Here is a 21417-nt window from a genome sequence, read left to right as displayed (position 1 = left end):
CTTCAGACCGGGCTCATATACAATTTAATATTTTTCTAGCCCAAGCCCGGCCCATGATCAGGTCTACTGATGACCTCTGGGCACCGAATGTGATCTTAACTTCACTCTCATAACGGTCTCCTTATCGGCGTTCGCTTTGCTCCCCGCTCCCTTGTCATACCCGCCGCTATCGCCATGGAGCTCCGCTTCATGGGTTCCGCTGACCTCCTTTTATCCTCCTCCTCGTCCTACCGCTCCAAGCCTACCTCTAACCCTTTCCTTGAGACGGGGAAGGGGCGACGGAAGCGGCCGCCGGTCCTCCTCGTGAGGGCGGCGAAGCGGAGCTCCCCTTCGAAGGGGCTCCAGAAGGAGCCGAAGCGGGCTCTATCCGGGATCCTGAGGACGGAGGCCGCCGTCCTCGGGGTGGAACGGAAGGCTGGGTCCGGCAAGTCCACCAACCTCTGGCCCAGAGCCGTTCTAGAGGCCCTGGACGACTCCATTTCCAATAACCGATGGGAGTCGGCTCTTAAGGTCGATAATTCTCTTCTTTCCTCTGGTTTATTAGGTTAAAAAAGGGTTCCTTTCAGAATTTTGTAATGAGTTCTGTTGGTATTGTGCTGCAATCTTGCTGATTTTCAGAATATTAATCGGTTTTAGTTTGTTCCCGTTTTGAAGACTTTTTACTCTTTGGATGTGTAAGTTGTGTTATCTAGCTTGGAGCTGGTTAGTGTTTTTGTGCTCACCTTTTAATTTTTCTTCGTCCTGTGACTATTTTCACATTAAGTCTGGCAGCTCTCTTCTTCCCTTCATGTTCTCTGGTAAAGTTAACTCCTTTGTGTATCTTTGTATGAGTTTTCCCTTGTGGGACTCCATCGAATATGCTGCAATGTCAGACAATCTGTGTTTATTATGAATGTGTTTTAGGTCGTGGAATATCTGTAGTTTTTTGATTTATGTGACAAATTGGTGTTGTCATTCGAATAAGATTGCTTGGTATTTGATAATTTGTAGTTTAGTTTTCAGTTCCAAATTATTTTTTCTCGCTAAATGGTCGTGTTGTTTCCTAACTGTAGTTATACCCAAGCTCACCCTGATAACGAGTGCTATGGCCATGAGAACAGCGATTTCCTATGCTTTTGCTCCTTTCCTTGCCATTCAATATTTCTAATGTAATATTTATGGTTCTTTTATTATAGATCTTTGGATTGCTTCGTAAACAACATTGGTATGAACCAAAATCTCAAACCTATGCAAAGCTTTTGACAATGCTTGGAAAGTGCAAGCAGCCCGAGCATGCGACCTTGCTCTTCAGTGTCATGCTTTCTGAGGGGCTCAGACCAACATTGGATGTCTACACATCACTTGTAGGTGCATATGGCCACAGTGGTCTCATAGACCAGGCAATCCATACCATTGATGAGATGAAAACCATTTCCGATTGCAAACCAGATGTATACACTTATACAGTCCTTATCAATTGCTGTAGTAAATTGCGCTGCTTTGATCAGATTCCTGCCTTGCTTGCTGAAATGTCTTACCTGCGCATTGAGTGCAGCATTGTTACTTACAATACAATCATCAATGGATATGGTAAAGCTGGGATGCTTGAAGAAATGGAGAATTATCTATCTGAGATGCTTGAAAGTGGAAATTGTTTGCCTGATAGATTTACAATGAACTCTATCATGTGGGCTTATGGCAACAGTGGAAGAATTGACAAAATGGAAAGTTGGTATGAGGAGTTCCAGCACATGGGCATTGAGCCCGATGTACAGACATTTAATATCTTGATCAAATCATATGGTAAAGCTGGCATGCATGAAAAGATGGGGTTGGTTATGAAATTTATGAAGAAACGGTTTTTCCCTCCTGATGTGGTCTCTTTCAATTTAGTGATAGAATGTTTTGGAAGAGTAGGGAACATTGAGAAAATGGAATACTTTTTCCGGTTGATGAAAATTCAAGGAGTTAAGCCTAATTCCATCACTTACTGCTCGGTCATCAATGGATATCGCAAAGCTGGTCTTCTAGATAAGGTTCCTGCAGTCATCAGGCAAACAGAGAACACCGATGTTGTCTTGGATACACCTTTTTTCAACTGTGTAATCAGTGCATATGGTCAGGCTGGAGAGGTGAAAATAATGGAAGAAATGTTCTTGCTTATGAAGGAAAAGAATTGCAAACCTGATAGCATCACTTTTGCAACAATGATTCAAGCGTATAATGCTTTGGGCATGGATGAAGCTGCTCGAGAGTTGGAGACCAAATTGCACCACACAGAAAACAAAGCTCTGGTAATTCTTTTCTCCTTGATTCTATGTTTAGCAGATCTTGTTTGCAAAAGAATTTTTTTAATTCATTTTATTAACGATCATTTGAAACTGATCATCATTGCTGTGTCCATTCTTGTTTTTTTTATTCCCACCACTATTTTGAAAGAGTTATTTTGAAATAGTCATCATTCCTTTAAAGGGATTATTGAATCATAAGGTTGTACTACTAGATTATTTGCTACTCCATCTTCACTATCCTGAAAAGCCTCTTACAGAATTCCTGTTGCAACAGGCTCCAGGTTGATTGGAACTAGCAGCATAAAGATTCTGATATGGCTGAAAAAGTTGGTTCATTGTGTGAATCAAACATCATGAACCTGCTGATATGAGAAGACAGTAGCTCATCACTTTGAGGCCTTGCCTTTCAGATTCTATAGGAATTAGGTAACTAAATCTCCTATCCCTCTGGCATTTGTCTGTTGCTTCATTTCTCATTTTTCACTGGTTGGAAATGTTTATTGATGTTTATTTATTTTCAAAAGATTCTGAAAGATGAATAATTTTGAGTTGCATGTTGGATTTTTGGTTAGCACCTAGCAGTTTCGGGTGATTCCTCAATATTGTTTCACTTCATGCTAGCGCATGTGCTTGATGTGGATCTCAGAGGTTTCCTTTATTCCCCCAAGACTAAATGGACAAAACATGGTAAATTTTTGCATCAATCAAATGTTAATTTTTTGGAGAAGTGATAAGCCCAGGGTAGCTTTGCATGCACAATGTGGTGTGATATATCTGCTTTTATGCACGTCCATGAAATTTTTTATTCAACATACTTCATAAAGTATTTGAGCATATGATTATGCTACCAATAAGAAGGAAAATCATATTCATGAATTTCGATTTTAAATGGATGGCATGAGATGGAGAGTTCTGGACAAGCTAGATGAGGTTGTAAAATGTATATATGAAAATAATAGAATTGCATGCAATGAGGGTTTTAGTATCTGCAGGAGAGGATAATGTCACCTACATGGTGAATTTTAAGTATCATTTTAACTAGCTCAACTTCTTTCAAGTATATTACCACTGAAACTATACAAAAGGTCAAAGAGAGGTAATAATATTGTTTGATGACTTTATTGTCCGTAGATGGAACAGGCAACCTTAAAGTAAACCACAGAAATTATTATCGATCAGTCAAAATTAGTCAACCTTCAGGGACCATATGCTGCAGCAAGGAGTAATTTATACCAGACCAAGTGAAAAAAAGCTTCCATAATAAAGGGAGCTTCTACAGGAGCTAAAGTGTAACGGTCTAAGACCTTGGCCATAAAGCCTAAGTGAATTCTCTCCATCCAGGATGTGTAGCAGTAGTTTAATATCTGAAGATAAAAATGTATTTATATTCATAATGAAACTGTCACCACCAGATTTATGACTTAATAATAATTTGTTAAACTTCTTCAATTGTTATTTTGATCACATCTGGGACTGCACTGAAAGCAATAAAAGATACTACATTTTGCCACATGCTATAATATATAAGTTATATCCCAGTTCTAGTGAAGCCTCCTTCTTCTGGCACAGAACAAAAATCACATTTTAGCGAACGTTAAAATAGCTTGAGGGCCAGAAAGAAACTGGCCTTGGATGACTTCCAGACGGATTGGAATGTTGTGGACCTTGTGGTAGTTTAATGCACTTGCACAGTTGCACTGTTTTGCTTTAGTTATTAAGCTTTTGGGCTTCGATACTGTAAAATGATGCTTTACTTGAAAAATTCATGTGCTAGATTTGGTTATTATCTACTAATGGTTGTGTTACTTTTTAGTGAACTTAATAAGAATATACTTTTCCTGGTGTTTAGATGTTTGAAGATGTGTTCTTTTGGGCTTGGTTAGTTCTGTTTTCTGCTGCTTGAGTGGCAAGGGAAGTCTCAGGATTCGTACTAGCTAAATATTCATTCATTTTGAATTCACTAAAAAATTCTCATGCCAGCAAAAGCTATTATAACGTAAATTGGGGAATTTTGGTAGTGTGTTTTACTTGAGTTCAGCATTTTAGTGGTGGGTACATAAGAGTCCTATCTGGCTCTGGAATATTATGTTTGACCAATATAAATGCTCTAAATAAATTTGTGAATGTCAGTCAGATAAGGAAGATGCCCTCACATCGTGAACAAATTTTAATTGAAGTTGCAGGTTGCAGGAGAATTGGATTGGCATTGTCATCAGTTGAAGGGTTTTGATTATACACAATTGTTTGAAACAAGATAAAACTGATGGGTTATAGGAGCTTGACCTATGCATTAGGTAACTTCATTGTTCTCTGGGACTGTAATATTATTCGCTTTTGCTTAACACATACAATGTCCTCTAATTGTGATGTTTTCATTTTTTTTATTGGACACAAGGGGCAAATAATTTGTTGAATTGTATTTCTCTTGTTTTTGTGATACTTAAACTTCTTTTCTTTTTTACATATTTTCAGTTATATAGAAATGGTTCTGTTCCACATAGTTTGAGCAGAAGGAAGGAAACAGAGATAGCATATGCTAAATATATTTGATTTTATGAAGTTAACAATCCTTTTTTCTTTCCCCATCTAAATGATGCTGCAATTTTGTGAATATGGCAGAACGAGGGGATTAACACATCATAGCTGGAGTACATGTTTTTGCACCTAGTCTTATTTCACTATGTTTCCTTACAAAGCAATAGGATGCTTCTCTGTGTATTAGTAGCTGCTAATTCTGAAAATCAATGCTACAGTGTTGGCCTTCATGATTAAAATTTTTGGAGCAATGTTGATTAATTCGTAGGAAAGGTGAACTTTGTAAAGTTGTCAAATGGAGAGTGATCATATTATTTTATAAACTACAGTGTCTTTTACAAAGTGGACAAGCTTACTCTTGCCAACTTCATGAGAGTGATAAAATTAAGTATTGATAATAATACAAAAAAAATATTTTATAGCATATGATATTACTAACCAGAATATTAATTTGATAAAAGATAAACTCAACTCAGCTAAGCCTTAGTCCTTTATGTCAGGTGCCTATTTTTGATATTAGCTAATAACAAAAACGGTTCTCAAATATAGATTTTATTAATCTGCAGATTGCGGAAGATATTGGACTCTAGCATACATGGAGGTAGACTGTAGCAAGTCTAAGTTTAAGCTTGAGTACCATTGAGTGAAATCAATAGATAGGGTTTGTAAAAAGAAAGTCTAGACTGCGGAATGTGATCTAGAATATCCAAAATGACCATAGACCAAAAATCCTGTCTTTTGAAGGCCTATTGCATTGCAGTCTTTCCTATGCGTTAATCTGCCCAAGTTCTAATGACATAACAAAATGATTTGATTTATGGACTAAAAGCAATTTAAAAAGTTTGATTTTGGTTTTTTTATGATCTTGGATGCCCAGATCAGGGTCATTGGTTTTGGTTTCACAATTTTATAGCTTACAACTCATTGTAGAGCACTAGCTCTATTTGTGTCATCCATCTTGGGACAACTTGATTCATTGGTTACGGGCCTTCAAAACATGGTGGGCAATGTAGATGTTTTAGTTCATGTCCCAAGATCTGTTTGAAATTTTATCCTACAGGTTTTGCCCTTGGATCTGTTTGACCTCATGATAGCCTGTCTCTGTCTATGTACACTGGTGCTAGATTACATTTGCCGAGTTAATTATGCTGCAGCAAAGTCAATGACTTAATGGCTGTTGATGTGCATCAGGATTGGTGGTTATGAGGTGATATTCTAATAGATTGATAACTATGGAACATGCCCCTATCTGAAAGCTAATATAGCTAATATAGGAATTAGTTTTGATGCACATCAATAGCTTACGACTTAGTGAGAAGTGTGTAGTGTAAGATTCCACATCTAATCCAATTGGCGGTGGAAGGCTTTGCCTTGAAAGAGAATTTAGATAGTTGGAGCTTTGTTACTGAAGCATCGAGTGTATGCTAAATGGATGGTTCCAATAAAGCAACGGTGTTGTGATTCATGTTGGCTCATAAAAATCTGCATTATTATTCATGATCTATGTGTGTTAATGTCATAGACATACCTCCAAATTATAAATCAGATTAAGTAGTTATTAAATTTTGTCAAGCTCATCATGACTTGGTGTAACAAAAAAATAATCTATGAATTTTGGCTTTTAGGCACTTTCAATTTTGTAAATCATGACTAATGGTATGAATTCTCATATCAGATGGCCCAACATATATTTTACAATGTAGCAATTGGCTGAGTTGGGATTGTAGCTTAATAGTAGATACATAGATACATCAATCTGCATTATGTCCATGTATGTACTAATGGTGATGAGTTTCAGAATATGAGCTTCATTTGATTCACAACGACAATCAAAAACATATCATTAAGAATAACAACATGGCCTTATTGATCACTAATGTTCTAACGACTGCAAGTAGATGCAAAGGGGAGCAACAGTGCAAGCTTTATTTAAACTTCCTCCCACATCCTCCAAGTATGTGCATGTCCAAGTTAGTTTGCAAACTCCTATCAAAATCACTTTATTGTGTTACATTGTGTTTAATGTACATGAGGAGGAAAAATGATTTGTTTTAGAACACAGTATGGCCGGTCGGTCTTAGTTATACATGTTCTAAGAGCGACAATGAATTGGTAGGTTCTCCTATATCATCGAAATTCATCTTTGTTGTAATGAGTTAACAAAAAGAAAATGGGTTTATAGACATCTTGTGGTCTTTATAAATGTCACCGAGTTCATATATTTGAACTATTCTTTATAATTTTTTTCATCAAACTGGGTTCAGCAGCAAAATTTCACCTGTTATTTTCTTTTTATTCATCTTTTTACCATTGGGCTGATATGCAGGCGAGGCTTGCTCACCAAGCATTGCAGAAGGTAGTAACTCGGTTTCTCGATAGAGATAATGTGTTGATATCCAGCATTAAGCTTTGCATAATTGGAAAAGATCAGTAGGGAAGCTCTGATGAATGGTGAGGTGGATGAATTGGGTAATATAATTTTAGAGGCTTAGAGGCTACATCAGGAGTTTGACCCTTTCTGCAGCAAACGAGTTCGTGGACAAGCTCTTTACCTTTGCCTAACCCTACTGCTGTGGCTATAAGCTGGTGGGTGCCATTGGAGGTGGTTTTGCTTTGGTACTTGCCAAGAACCCTCATTGTGCACAAGAGATAACACGAACACTTGAAGAATCTTCAGATCTTGATGCAATAACAACTGGAGCATCGAGTGGTCCTCATATGAGCTGCCTAGTATTTTGCATAGTTATCCATTTTGCTTTGCTGGAGGTACGTGCATTTTTAGCCCAAAGAATCAGACTCACAATATGCGCCGGAACAAGGCATCGGATTGACAAGCTACTGCATTGCCCCATGGAACTATCACTTCATGTCCATTTTGGTGGTTGCAGACAGCCAGGGCGTTCACAGTGGAGTTGCTGGTATTCATAATCACCCTATGCTTTCCAGTTGTAGTCGTTGTAATTTATGACAAACGGTTAAACCACACTGTACGTGTCTATATCAAAGGAGACTGGATACGGGTATTTGATCTATTCAATTCTTTATACTGTGTAGCATTGACAAAATTTGATAAAAATGGTGGTCCTTTGGTGCTAGTGTTTCATATGTTTGGTTTTTAATAAATCCAATAGTTGAATTCTATTGGAGGTGCACAACTGTATTCTCAAGTTTTGTTAGCCTTTCTTTCTCGTGGTTCCTGGAAAAAACCAGCATCCATGCTTGGCTCATGGAGGCGATGTTCGTGACGTGAGCTTTTCTGGTGCTCTTTATCACATGGCGTGAGGGACCAACCACCATATTCTGTCCCCGATACATAACAAAGCACCCGCAATTGTTTTACCTGGATTTCACAGAGTTTTTCAATAAGTTGAAGAGAATTTTATGTAATAATCTGTTCTTCATCTCAAAAGTGCTCATGAGTAATCTAATGCATCAGGTTACAAAGTCGCACTAAATTAAGACAATCAGTTCTTCTGAATAGCCACTCTGAAATCAAAAATTGTATAAGATGATATCGCTCATAGTGTGATGTACCATGACCTGGCAACTGAAGTTAGATTTGACAGGATCAAAGTACAGCAAAAAGCCTCTTACTCGAGGAAATGTTCATTTTATGTGATTATTTCAGCGCCAAACAAGATGTGAATGTGATCCTATGCATTCCAAAGTCACTTTATTGCACAAGACGGAAAAACGGTGAATTGAAATCTTCATAAGGATTATTAATGGATCGACAAGATAACCTAAAGTTACAGAGGACAGTATATCAGGGAATGTTCACACAGTGAAGTACTTTCCTCTACTTTCCTTGTATTAAAAGGAAGTAAAAGGAATATCTACAGTGAGCATAAAACTTCAGGTTTAACCACCCGGACCTCATCCCCTCCTAATGCAGATCATGAGTCCACTTCAACAAACAGGCTTGCTTGTGGATGCAAACCTGCTTCTTTTAACGTCAGCGAATGCTTTTCTGGACCATAGGAGACGCGTGGGAAGTTTGAAACCAGGCTGTATCTCTCAGCTTTTAAGCAATCCAAAGAATCAACATAGTCGTAGAGGGAGCTGATCGTAACTGAACTGTGGAACCTCCTTTCCTTGCGCTCTCCAGTAGGAAATCGGACAAGAACCTGATGGCAAGCCCAACAATTGCATCAGCTTCAATCTCCAATGGGTTGTTAGAGGCATTTCAAGTGCTACCATGTAACACTTAACCATGAAAAAATTATAATCATTAACTATAACACTTATCTATGAGACAAAAGAAAGGCTGAAAAGGAAATATCCTAAACAAGCCAAAAGTGACATTTTGTGATATAACATAAATAACACAAAGTAAAGAACAAGTGCAACAAACACACACACACACACACAGATGGAGGGAGGGAGGGAGAATATTTTTTGGACCAGTTTTAACTATAGGTATACACACACTCAGTCCGGCAGGACTCTTTGTAAATGCACAATTGGCACACTTGGATTTCCTTTCTCTCCCCCCTCCTCCCTTTCCAACTCTCTCTGTTTTTGTATGCCCCAGAACGGCTTGGTACAGACCCATACCACGCCGAACCAATCGCCAATTGATTCGATCTCCGATACCAGTTCGGCGAATCCATCACCATCGCCACCTTCACCATACAACCACTGCCCTACCACTAACACCACCAGCACCAACATTACCTCCATTACTACTAACATCACGTCCGCCATCACCATGCTTATATTTAAAAAATAATTGACTATACAAAACATGTTTATATTGTCAAAAATTTAGAATGAAAATGGCAGCAGAATTTTATTTTTTATTTTTTGAAAATAGAAAAAAAGAAAGTGATGCCAAACAATACCCTAATTTGGTATTTTGTGACAACTATAACAAATACTATTTTACATGTTGCAGGAAAATAATAATCAAGTTTCTTTATGCTTTGCCTTTTAACTGACAACTGGTTAACTGGGCGATAGCCAAATAGTCCTCCAAGTGGTAAAGGTTCTGAGTTTGAAACTAATCAGATGTCTACCCAAGAATTGGACCTGGGCAACTCCACCAGTAAGTCTTCTCTCCATTTCCGTCAAGGAGGAAGAAAGGAAAAAGTGACAATTGGCACCAAAAAAACAAACACCACCATTTAGGTAACAATATATTTCATCAGCTTGCATACAGAATCATTGGCTGCTTTCAAGCAACTGGCCTAATTTGAGGCCTGCATCAAGCAAGCACATTTACGGACATAACCACATCAGATTTCTCTCTTTTACAAACTCAGCAACCACATTATAATATAATAATTTAATCCTATGTTAATTATGTGCGGAAAAACATTCACGTCTATTTTATTAGGTGAATTCAAGTCCACTAATTGCCATAATATGCAGACATACAATTTTCTGTAGCACTGCAATAAGCCCTAAGCATCAGGGTTTATCTTTACCTTTTCACTCCTTCCCAGCAAACTACCTTTCTACTTTCACTATCGTGGATTGATCAATTTATAAAAAAATGTAACTACAGCATGAGCATAAGACCTACAACTTAATGTATAAAGAATGAAATTGTAAGGGCATACAGCAAATAACACAGAATTTGCAAACACATGAAGGTGGGTGTGGGTGTTTTGGGGGGGGTTGTGTCCGTACGTTCTGAGTGACCTGCATGAAAAAATACATCAAATAATCTTTTTGTTGGCAGATTCTGAGGGAACATATCTAATCCATTACAGATGATAAGAGGCATCTTGGGATATTTTGTTAATTTTCTCCTCCAGCTAGATAGTAATTTAATAAGCTATCATTTCTAAACTTACAGAAATTAATGAAGATCAAGATTTCAGTAAGTAAATGAAAGCACAAAAATATAAAAGAAAATATAAAATTGAGCTTGAAAGAACTTACTTGTGTAACATCCGGCCCTTTTTCAGGTTCAACGCCAAGTGACATCGCTTTCTCTTGCCGCCGTCTAGCTAGTGCAGCTTCTTTCTCAGCAGCTTCACGAGCTGCTCTTTCCCTAGCCTCTTCTTCCTCCTTGTGCTTCTTCTCAGCCTCTGCTGCTTCTCTCTCCAACCTCTCTTGTTCTTCTTTCCTCTGACGCTCTCTAGCCTGATTTACCAGACAAGTTCATTCAATTTAAGATGCTAGTGATCTGAACAAACAAGGCAATGAAAAAATCAAAAGACTGAAGAAAGAAAAGCAAGATACTTGATCAGCTTCAAGCGCAGCTCTATATGCAGCATCTTGCTCTTCTCTCAGGCGCTGGTTGTTTCTCCGTTCTTCCGCCTCAAGCCTTGCTGCAACTAGAGATGGTGTACACTCTTCTATCACCCGTTGAAGGATTGCAAGCATTTCTTCAGAAGACTTGGGTCCCTCAATCTGAATAACAGAAGATATGAGACAATCTCTTTTTGTTTTCTCCAAAAAAAAAAAAATGCTATCAGCATAGAAGTATGGAATTTCATTATGCATAACAGGCAAAGATGTATCAGTTACAATATTTTTTTGCAAATGACCAAAACAAATTGTGAAATATGAATTAATTTTTAGTATCAACTTGGTTCACCAATCATGTAGAGGTATATTCCATGCAATGCAAATTATCCATTCCTATTCAACTGAACTTGAAGGAAACATCTTGCAACAATGCAATTAAAAAAAAAAAAAAAGGGAATCAAAACAGTGCATCCAATCCCTAGCTTGACGATCACATAAAAGAAGTGGAACAGTCACATCATCCAGTCAGGATGTGTCCATAATCTAATGGGGGAAAAGAATTAATATATGATTTCTATCAGATTGCCTTCCCTTCTCTAGTTATTCACTTTATGTTTCCTTTTCCCATATTCTCTTGTAAAACATCACTGCAATTTTTTAATAGTTTTATAATAAATTGGGGGAGGTTTCTCACTTCCTCCACTTCCCATTCAAAAAAAAAAAAAGAGCAATTGTAACAGCAGAGCAGATCATATAATTACAAATATATAATTTTCCTCTGGAGGACCTTCCATAGCCAAGAAAGGTACTTTGTAGCCAGGTGGTAGCAAGAGCAGTCAGTATCATATATCACCCCATCCCTAGCTTATCCCTGAATACATTACTTCTTCCAAGCCATGACGGCCACCACGTAATATGAAAATGTGCCCCCACCTTCTAGTTAGGGCCTTGGCCTTCGAACAAGAAGATAATTCTAAACAAAGAACAAAATCTTTTTAGCTCAACCCAGTAAATTCCCCCAGCTTTTTGGATTGCTGCAGTAGGTCTTAGCTTAATTTACAACAATTTAATTTCTCACTGTTTCCTTAGATGGTAGCATCGACCCCCTTGTTATAGATTATTATATTGTGAGTTCTTTCAAATGGCTACTCATTCACAAAAAAAAAAGAAGAATAAGAAGAAGAAGAAAAGGAATCTTTTGACCAAACCATGTTTAAAGAAATATGCCTGGAACTTGATAGAACTTTCAACTCAAGGCAAGGAAAGAGAGCCCAGGGACATCATATCAGACATTACTCATGGCTTGTGCTTTCCTTAAGTAAAGCATGCACCTCATACATTTCAATGCAAAGAAGAGATCTATTCTGTACTATAAAACTAAAGGAAAAAAAAAAATCTGTATTCTCTAGCTCAACTCCTTTCCACATTTTCCTTTTTCCAAGACTGAAGATTTAACAAACCCAACCCCAAGCTCAGCCTCCTTATTGCTAGCACTTGGAGAAGTGCTTGATGGCGGAGGAACACTGATGCCCCAGAACCAATGACATCATTTTTTTTCTTGTTTGAAATTAAAAACCCAAGGTGTGTGCATGACAACACCAGAAAGCTTATTATGTCTTACCTGTAAGGCAGAACCTCAAGCCTCCGCTTCAAGCCTTTTAAAACGCTGCAATGAAAATTTTGGATTTTCAATCCTCTTTGGGACATCAATCATAATAAATTCCAGCACCAAACATTGATAGGTCAAATAATTTGGCAGTGAGCCCCTTGCTTTCCTTTGCTTCTAAACATACACACAGACACTAGCAATGGCAATGTGGTATTGCATTGCCATCCATTCATGCTACAAAATCAGCAACAGAAGCTACCAATATTTAGTAAACTATATAATCTTTGGAAAATCTTTCACTGGAAAACTATATCGCCAAATGAAACATGTATCCGATACTTATTCACATGATAACAGGTTCATGCAACTTCTCAAAATCTTTTTGTGCACATTCCTCCATAGCCAAGCATCCAGCAGCCTAAATAATGTTTTCTAATGATTCTTTTCCATATATGGCCTTCTTAAATTCTACAACCCCATACCCATCTACACAAAAAGCAATTTGTAACTTCTGAATCATAAACCTGCATTCTATTATCAAATGCGTACCTTACCAACTTCATTAACAATGATGAATCAATCCATTCAGTCCCAAGTCCAATCTCCTCGATATTTTCATTCGCACAAGTTCAGTTGGCCAAGAGGAAAGTTGGAGACCTTTTTCTTATTTATTCTCCTATTCTTTTTAACTTTTTTTTTTTTTGGTGTGTGTCTTGGGGTAAGGAGGAATGGGCAGTAAATTACAAGGTGCATTAACAATCCGTAAAGAACAAAAGCATATATATATATATATATATATATTATGTCAATACCTCAAAGGAATGCAATTTGAACAAACGATCAGTACAATTCCTTTTGGTTTATGCTTCTCTACTGAAAAACAAAACCAACTTCCACCAGATATGCTATCATTTTAGTTATTGTTCCACTTCATCCTTGCTGTAATTGCCCACCCAATCACAATACTCTAATTCGGAGACAAAACCTTGAGGAAACATGTATCTTCAATAACAGATTCCCTATTATATGAACCTCTAGTATGTACCCGTCTCCTTTGTCTTTCATTATTTTGTAATACATGCATAAATGCCTCAGGGCCCTATAATGTCATACTACAGTCAATATGAAAGTCACCTGTCACAACCTGGCTGCCTTACAAATAACATATTTAATTCTGAGGTTGGTAGATGAAATTATTTACTGCATAATTTTTGTTGCACTAGCAACTACCTCCCATTATTTTATCCTGGCAACCTGTGCTACATGGATTCAGGTATGGGCGTCAGGTGAGCATATCTGTCTAGGAGTCATCCCTCCCCACACCTTAAGATAAAGGACTTGGACAAAAAGGATAAAAAAAATCGAGTATGGGTATGCAGACCTGCTTTACATGAAATAGTATATGAAACACATAATACATGAACAGTAATCAAGGTGAACAAACTATATCTAAAAAACCATTATGTGCATGTGCAGACACATAGCATAATTCAATAATCAGTTAAAAGGGTCACTCCTAATTCCTTTATATAACAACCATCCTAACATGTTTTTATCTAATGGGCATTATGTCTTCTAAACCCTTCACTTGAGACATTTGCAGCATTTTATAAGTTTGTAGGCATGGCTGATGAAGAGACAAAAGGTCAGGATATATATGGTATATATAAATTACAAGGGCAAGCAGACGAGCAAGGAAAAATTTAGACAGATGAAGGGAACATAGTATTTGGAAATTCAAAGGGCTGATAGAGAGACATTAAAAAAGATGAAGTATCTAAAATGATTTTTTTTGTTCTTATGTTTATTATGAGTTACAAAAACGAGATGAAAATAAAACTGATCAATTACTGTTGGATGGCAGCACAATTCTTTTGTATAAAGAAGCAGCTCCCTTCTCAACCTTTCAGTGATGGTAGACAGGTTATGATGTATGGCTACCGTATGATCGGGTATGATAACAGCTTTGTTCTCTTTCTAGTTAAGGACATTCCCAGCTAGGGGAATACTTAGCTAAAAAAATTCTCAAAAAAGACTAACAGCTGATGTGCAACTCGCTCAAAGCTATGCTGCAGTCACTTGTGCAAGCAATGACAAAAGTTCGAGAACAACAATCTTACATTTTTATGTGAAATTCTGGTCCATGGTACTTCCCCTCTTCTCATTGTTAATGACAAGCCCATAACAAGAAAATCAGTGATCATCCACAAAGACAGAAGAAATCATCTATAATGACAAGTGGATGTATCATGAAGAAATTAGTTAGGAACAAAGTTAAATAATAATAATAATAATAAAGGTTAATTTTCGATTAAGTTTTTGAATCATCCATCTGGTTCAAAGTTAATAAACTGCTAGGTAGCCCAGTTCGCTTGACCACTTGAGGCTTGGGTCAGTGAGTGGTGGCTAGTCCACCACTTTTGGGAAGTGGGAAGAAGGAACCTGCTCCTCACCAGTCTCCTCCTCCTCTTTGAGATCGCCATCGCTTCCCTTTCTCTTTAGGTTTGAAGACAGAATATGAACTAACCAATACGTTCTTGACAAGGTTATTAAGATCAAGGAACCTGGAATCAGAGTCTCTGCTACACCATCACTCCACCCTGCTGCTCCCATTCTCCAAGAAGTCACAAAACATCACCGCTGGGTCATGTTCACTCTCATGGCTGAATCCCCCAATCTATGCGACGAACTCCCTCCTTTCCCACCATTCAACCTCACTCAGAAGTCCCCAATGGTCATGCAGATCTGGCAGTCACCCTCACCCTCGCCATTCCGACCACTAGGAGTCTGTGGATCCAATCCCCACTAGCCCAGCTTCATCATACATTGCCTAACATGATCGGTGGCGACTAGCGACAACGCTTCCCCAACACAAGCTCCAAATTCCTATGTCAACAGCATGAGACACCAACCCTTTACAAAGCCCTAATTCCACCACTATCATATCCTGCACCAAGAAATCTTATTTTGCCATCAAAAATACCAGAGCAGAGGCAAATTCATCATCAAGATCACAGAATTTTCTCAATTCAATGAAGATCTAGAGGCTCAGTCTAAAGCTCGAGGCCCAAGTACCAAGCTTGGGCTTGGGAAGCAAGCTTGAAGGCCGGGCTGGGCTGCGCAGGGTACCTGTACGAGGTCAATTATTCCTTAGGTTGAGCCTGGCTTGAACCTAGCTCGTGAACAGGTCTAGTTATATGTACCATGACGATTGAAAACTTAAATAGGTAGATGGGAGGGTATGGGTTTATGAAAATAAAGTACGTTCGGTATGCGTTTACATTTTACAACCAAATTACAAATGGGCTAGATATGGGTTGAGAGTTTTCAATGCAAACTTAACTCAAACTGATCCAAGTTTGAACTCAACCCAACCCAAACCCATTGCCACACCTTATTACAACACAAACATCACCAACCAACAAGAAGGCAACTACTTCACCAGGCAGCAAAATATATAGCTTTAGCATCATGATTGACGGACCCTAATGCAAGCTTTCAAAGCAAAAGATTTAAGACTATTTATTTTTATGAAGTCTTTTTTGCAAAATCATAATAGAGGAAATAACACCTTTAGATACCTGATCAGACCATTGGAGATTAGGTTCATAATTCTTAAAGAAATAATGATGACCTTTAGAATAGTTAGTTTAACAAATTTTTGAATTCAAGGGTTTTCTTCATCATAAAATATATAATTTGTGTTGATTTTGTCAATGACCCATGACAAGAGTACTTTCTAGAGTACCTGATTGTTGCATGGTGTTCAGCAATAACAAAATCTTTACCGAACTCTACCCCATGCTTAATCATGCATGCTGTCTTCCATATATAGAATTAACTATATTTTGCTTAAGAACTAAAACTACTTGGCCACAAGCAAACAATAGTAAAAGTCATCATATGCCTTCCACAACTATGAAACTCAGTGTAAGTAAATTGTACACAGATTGGAAAACTAACATACTACTATCTCAATATTCAGAATGGTTGTTTAGTGTAAAGGAATCACCTCATGGGTGAATGCCTTGTAAGTAATAAAAGTTTCCAATTTTATCTTTGCCAAGCTCAGATGGTCGATTGCAAATCTACCTTCTTTTGTTTATTAGCAAACTGACAAGTGCAGGAGCCCGTCAGTGGAAATGATTAAAAGAAAGAAATTAAATATAATAATAAAAAACCCTACCATAAAAGCAAAGAATATTGAATAACTGATGATGAAACAGAGAATACACCAGATACACAATAAATAAAGTTCAAATAAAATATAATAAAAATGAGAAGATGTTTGAAGGACAGATGTGATACAGCAAGCAGTATATACTAGGAATTATTCATTTACTTATTTGTCAAAGTGAATTGCTAACTACACTTCCATTTATATTGATTTACCTATTGAATTGTTAACTATACTTCCATTTTTTTTATCGATTTACCTTTTTACCTCTTTACATATGAAGGAAATAAAGACTGAGAAGACGTAGAGAGAAAAGGGGTGTATATTATGTGCCCTTAATGGATCACTACAACACCAATTTGAATGAATCAGAGGACAGAAATCTATATTTATGCATTTAAGATGACAAGTGATCAAAATAGATGAAGGCATTTCTATTTACTATAAGGCATTATAATCACCAAGAATTTAAGTGTCAATGGCATAGGACATGCCAGCCAGCGGCCTGCAAGGCATATGTCGTGCTGCTCATAGCCTCATGCTTAGTTGCTCCATAAGAAAAGGATGGCCAGGTGCATGAAGCTCTCGCCATTGTATGGTAAGGAAAGAGCCGAATGTCCGCAGCCCTCTTTTAATGATTTAAACTTGTGACCTCTGAGTCAAAATGGAGCAACCTTACCACTGCACCAAGGCTCACCATCATGGTCAGCTACTCCATGCCAACCATATTAATGATAAGATAATATATGGAATCTTAATTAGAAACCTACATTTAGGTAGTATATATTTTTCATTCTAATTTTAGTATTAATGAAATGAGGGTGAGGGAGGTGCAAGCATGAGAGAGAGAGAGAGAGAGAGAGAGAGAGAGAGAGAGACTACATGCGGAAGTTGCTTAAGAGATTTTCCTTTTTGGTTAATGATATGTTGGGCAAAAAATGACATAGAATCTTGATAGAATATTCCAAAATTCATAATATTCTTATTTTTGTATGTATAAGATTTTCAAATCATTTAACTATTTAACTTAGCTATCATGAGTTCTTACTAATATCCAATCACATTTTTATGATAGTATGATCAAGTTGTTCAAACTCAATACCATCAAAGCATCTTTCCGTCATCCATGTTTGACACCATATTGAACAAAAAAACATAAAATTAGTTTTCTCTATGATGGATCGCTATTAATATCGCTTCACCTAAGCTTCATCAAGAGACCACATTCATAATTTCTACAAATATTAAAAAAATAGAGGAAAAAATCTCAAATCCTAAAATAATTTTCAGATAAACAAAATCTTTTATTAGCTCAACATAATGGGAGTAGTTTAGAAACTCTGAATTTATGAAATATTGATATAACTACAATCAAAACCACATACCCAACACCTTTTCTATTAAAAGTGCTCTTTCTTTCCCAGTAACAGCACTCTCTCAAAGTTCTCTAAAAGAGCATCATAGCGCACAAGACTCTTGCTACCGTAGGCCTTGGGAAGAGTCAAAAGAACATTATTCTTTTATAATCACACGATATCATGTTGCTAAATCATTTTGTCATAAAGCTGAATCATATTCTTTTTTGATAATCAATCTTATAGGAAAGGGTAAAAGAGAGGTGAAATAGAAGAACAGGAGTTGGAAAAGAGGAGGATAAAAAGTATCGAGAAAAGAGAGGTAAGATTGAGGAAAAAGAGTAATGCTATAGGTGCCCATTTTATGTACACGAAGAGTTCTCTATACCATGCAGCAAGATTGAGGAAAAAGAGTAACAATATATGTGCCCATTTTATGCACATGAAGCGTTCTCCATACCATGCGGCACCAAATGATTGGTGTGACTCATAGGAATTGGTGTGATGCACACGAGGTGGTTGAGTATTAAATTGCCAAGCTAGCATTACTAGATCAAATGAACTTTCATGTGCATTGAACAAGCATCCCAAAGCATTATCCGAGGAAAAATCTTCCATAAATCAAAAGAAAAACTTGTCACTCCGTATAGACACCTATTTTATAGACCCCTATGGAGCTGGATTGCCATGTGGCATGAAGGGATTATCAATATTGATGGAGTTAGGGTTGTGTTTAAGGGGTTGTGCAGTAAAGAATCAATCCCTTCATGCCACAAGGCAATCCTTGACTTATTATACTCCTAGCTACAAAACCAAAAATACTGATATCTTAGCAGCATTTCAAGTAACTCCTCCACCCAGATTTCTACCTAAGGAAACAAGGGCAGCGGCAGTTGCCAGCTCTTCTACAGATACATTGACAACCGTGTGGACTAATGGACTTACCAATCTTGATTGTTATAAAGGATAATTCTACCATGTCGAAACCATTGTCAGGGAGGAACATCAATATATTGCTTATGTAGCTTATCCTTTAGAGCTTTTTGAAAATATCGTGTTACTAACATGTTTACTTGCATTGTGGGTAATGCATTTGGTTTCAAAGCTCTACGAGCTATATGCTTGAGGATCTGCGACACATGGCAAAGTAGATGTAAAGAAATATTTTCATTATTAGGGTTCAATCCTTTGCATTTTTATCTTTAATTTATAATAGTACTCTTCATCATCTTAACTTCTGCTACGTTGCAACTATTCAATTTAAAAAATATATATATACGCATCAAGCACTTAAGAAAATGTAAAATTTGTATTCTAATGAATCTGTATGTGGAAAGGCATTAAAACCACTTCCAAACACAACTATAGTGTCCTAAACCCTTTTTTAACCCAATCCACACTGAGTGCAAATCCTCCACAATCCTAGTTGTAGGAACAAAATTTTAATTGTCATACTGTTGCGGCCTGCATATGATACACCAGTGGAGGTTAAATACAAATAGAAGAGAATCTCATTTAGATTCTTGTGTGGAGCAACAAATCTGCCATTTGTAGGCATTTCTGTATTTAGATAACAATTCCACTTGCAATAGGAATAAGAAAAGTACTAGCAAAATAGGTCTAAAATTTAGCGACAAAGCTGCAAGACCATCGAAAGTAAAATCCTACAAGACGGAAAATACATACACCCATTTAGATCCCCATTGGGGGCGTCACAATGCTGACAGGTGGTGGGAAAGGTTATCTAGAAAGGGTAACCGCCAATAAGATGTATAAAATATGTGCTCACAGCTGTTACAAATGTCATGATAACCGTGGAGAGGCCTTATCCATTATAGGGACCTCAAAAAGTAATACAACAGTGGACATAAATATGAACTTATATATGATCAAGCATGTATCATTGGTCTAAAAACACACTATTCTGACAATATATCTTAAGAATTTTCAAAATCATGTACCCAATAATTGGCAGCTGGATCTGTTTAGATTAAATTCTGCCATTTCCCTTTCAATCTCCATAACAATCTAAAGGAATAACACCCAAAGCTATAGTCCAGAACAAAGGAAGATAAGCTAAACGTATAAATGTCACAAAATTGATGCTAGTCCTCAAATTCCATAGTTTCTAACAAAGAAAATGTAAAAGAAAGTACCTGCTGGAGGAGAACAATGCGCTGGTTGGTAGAGGCCATGACCACGGCACAGAAGGGGAACCGAGATGCCTTGAGGCTGTTGCTCATCTTGAACCCTTCTGTCCTCCTTATGCTCCCGCCCCAAGCCACAAAGTTCTCGTTCACAAACGCTGCCACTGGAGCCAAACAGAGGCTTCCCGAGCAGAAGGTCGGCACGTCCGGATGGTCCGGCGAATGCAGGTACACGAACAAAAGCTTGTACTCCCGCTGGGACCGCTGAAGCGCGTCCATGAACCCCTCCGCCACGAATCGGATCCCAGCGCCGGCCCCTCCAAAGTCCCTCTCGAAGGCCGCGACGAAGTCCACGGCCTCGGCAGTAGACGCCGAGACGGGGATCAGCCGGTCGGCGTCGGCTCCGCGTGGTGCGGCGAGGCCGAGAAGGTTAAGCGAGCGGGAGAGGACGCCACCGGCGATCCAGACGCCGATGCCGACGGCGCCGGTAATGAGGCCGATGCCGCCTGAGACGACGTAGAAGGGGAGGGTGATGAGCTTCCAGGCGAGGCCGGGCGCAGCGGGGTTGCCGGAATCTTGGCGAGCGAGAGAGGACTCGGCCGGATTGGAACCACCGCCACCATCGACGTCAGCAGCGGAGGCGGCGGGATTGGTGGAGGAAGAGGGATTGGAGGAGGAGGTGAAGGCGGAGATGGCGAGCTCGAGATCCCAGTTGTGGGCGGAAAGGATCTCGGCGCAGAGATCGGGGTCGTCGAGGCCGGTGATGGCCTGAAAATAGGCCAATTTGTCCTCGAAGCCCTCAGCCATGGCTGGTTCTTGATCCCTCGGCGACGATCTCTGGGACCGGGGGGTTAGGGTTTGGGCGGGCAGGACAGGGAGGGAGGACTTTCGCTAAAGCGGAAAGAAATGGAGAGGGGGAGAAGGGTGGCAGGAGGGCCGAGAAGCGGGTTGTTTTCTGGAGGAGACCAGTGGCAAACCTGTCAATCCCGCTCCTTACTCGACCACCCGACCCGATCCATTATCCGATTTTACCCGAAAACCACCCGCTAGTATTTACTTCCACTCCTCTCGTCCGATCTCAAGTCCAATAAACAATTTCCTTTCTAGGTTATATAATAAGGAT

The 21417-nt window shown here is 38.5% G+C and overlaps 2 protein-coding genes across 6 annotated transcripts; one reads left to right on the top strand and one right to left on the bottom strand.

Moving 5' to 3' along the window:
- The first annotated feature begins 97 nt into the window (after nucleotides 1-97).
- On the top strand, nucleotides 98-7900 carry LOC105054102 (pentatricopeptide repeat-containing protein At3g53170). Of its 5 annotated transcripts, none has more exons than XM_073245619.1 (6): nucleotides 98-510; nucleotides 1176-2273; nucleotides 2545-2696; nucleotides 2843-2957; nucleotides 4454-4564; nucleotides 7132-7900. In XM_073245619.1, the coding sequence occupies exons 1-3, from the start codon at nucleotides 175-177 to the stop codon at nucleotides 2554-2556; spliced, it is 1446 nt and encodes a 481-aa protein (XP_073101720.1). In that variant the 5' UTR covers nucleotides 98-174; the 3' UTR covers nucleotides 2557-2696; nucleotides 2843-2957; nucleotides 4454-4564; nucleotides 7132-7900. The 5 variants fall into 5 exon arrangements, with proteins under 5 accessions (XP_073101720.1, XP_073101722.1, XP_010933827.2 ...); XM_073245621.1 differs by having other exon boundaries at nucleotides 4448-4564; XM_010935525.4 differs by lacking the exon at nucleotides 2843-2957.
- Nucleotides 7901-8502: 602 nt separating this feature from the next.
- On the bottom strand, nucleotides 8503-21239 carry LOC105054103 (plant UBX domain-containing protein 10). The gene is made up of 4 exons (XM_010935529.4): nucleotides 20304-21239; nucleotides 10998-11168; nucleotides 10695-10898; nucleotides 8503-8932 (listed from the first exon to the last, which is right to left on the bottom strand). Exons 1-4 carry the CDS (start codon nucleotides 21099-21101, stop codon nucleotides 8702-8704), a joined length of 1404 nt encoding a protein of 467 aa, XP_010933831.1. The 5' UTR covers nucleotides 21102-21239; the 3' UTR covers nucleotides 8503-8701.
- Between the last annotated feature and the right edge of the window lie 178 nt (nucleotides 21240-21417).

This window comes from Elaeis guineensis, chromosome 11 (assembly GCF_000442705.2).
Source record: "Elaeis guineensis isolate ETL-2024a chromosome 11, EG11, whole genome shotgun sequence".
Lineage (NCBI taxonomy): Eukaryota > Viridiplantae > Streptophyta > Magnoliopsida > Arecales > Arecaceae > Elaeis > Elaeis guineensis.
Note: the sequence above shows the minus strand (reverse complement) of the source record. Positions and strands in the feature narration are given on the sequence as shown.

Excerpts from the sequence above, each read along its gene's own strand:
- LOC105054103 (XM_010935529.4), bottom strand. The coding sequence starts at position 21,101 with ATGGCTGAGGGCTTCGAGGACAAATTGGCCTATTTTCAGGCCATCACC. Across the intron at positions 11,169-20,303 it reads GCATTGTTCTCCTCCAGCAG|ATTGAGGGACCCAAGTCTTC; the intron begins GTACTTTCTTTT and ends TCTGTTATTCAG. Across the intron at positions 8,933-10,694 it reads AAGGGCCGGATGTTACACAA|GTTCTTGTCCGATTTCCTAC; the intron begins GTAAGTTCTTTC and ends GCTTGCCATCAG.
- LOC105054102 (XM_010935528.4), top strand. The coding sequence starts at position 175 with ATGGAGCTCCGCTTCATGGGTTCCGCTGACCTCCTTTTATCCTCCTCC. Across the intron at positions 511-1,175 it reads GATGGGAGTCGGCTCTTAAG|ATCTTTGGATTGCTTCGTAA; the intron begins GTCGATAATTCT and ends CTTTTATTATAG.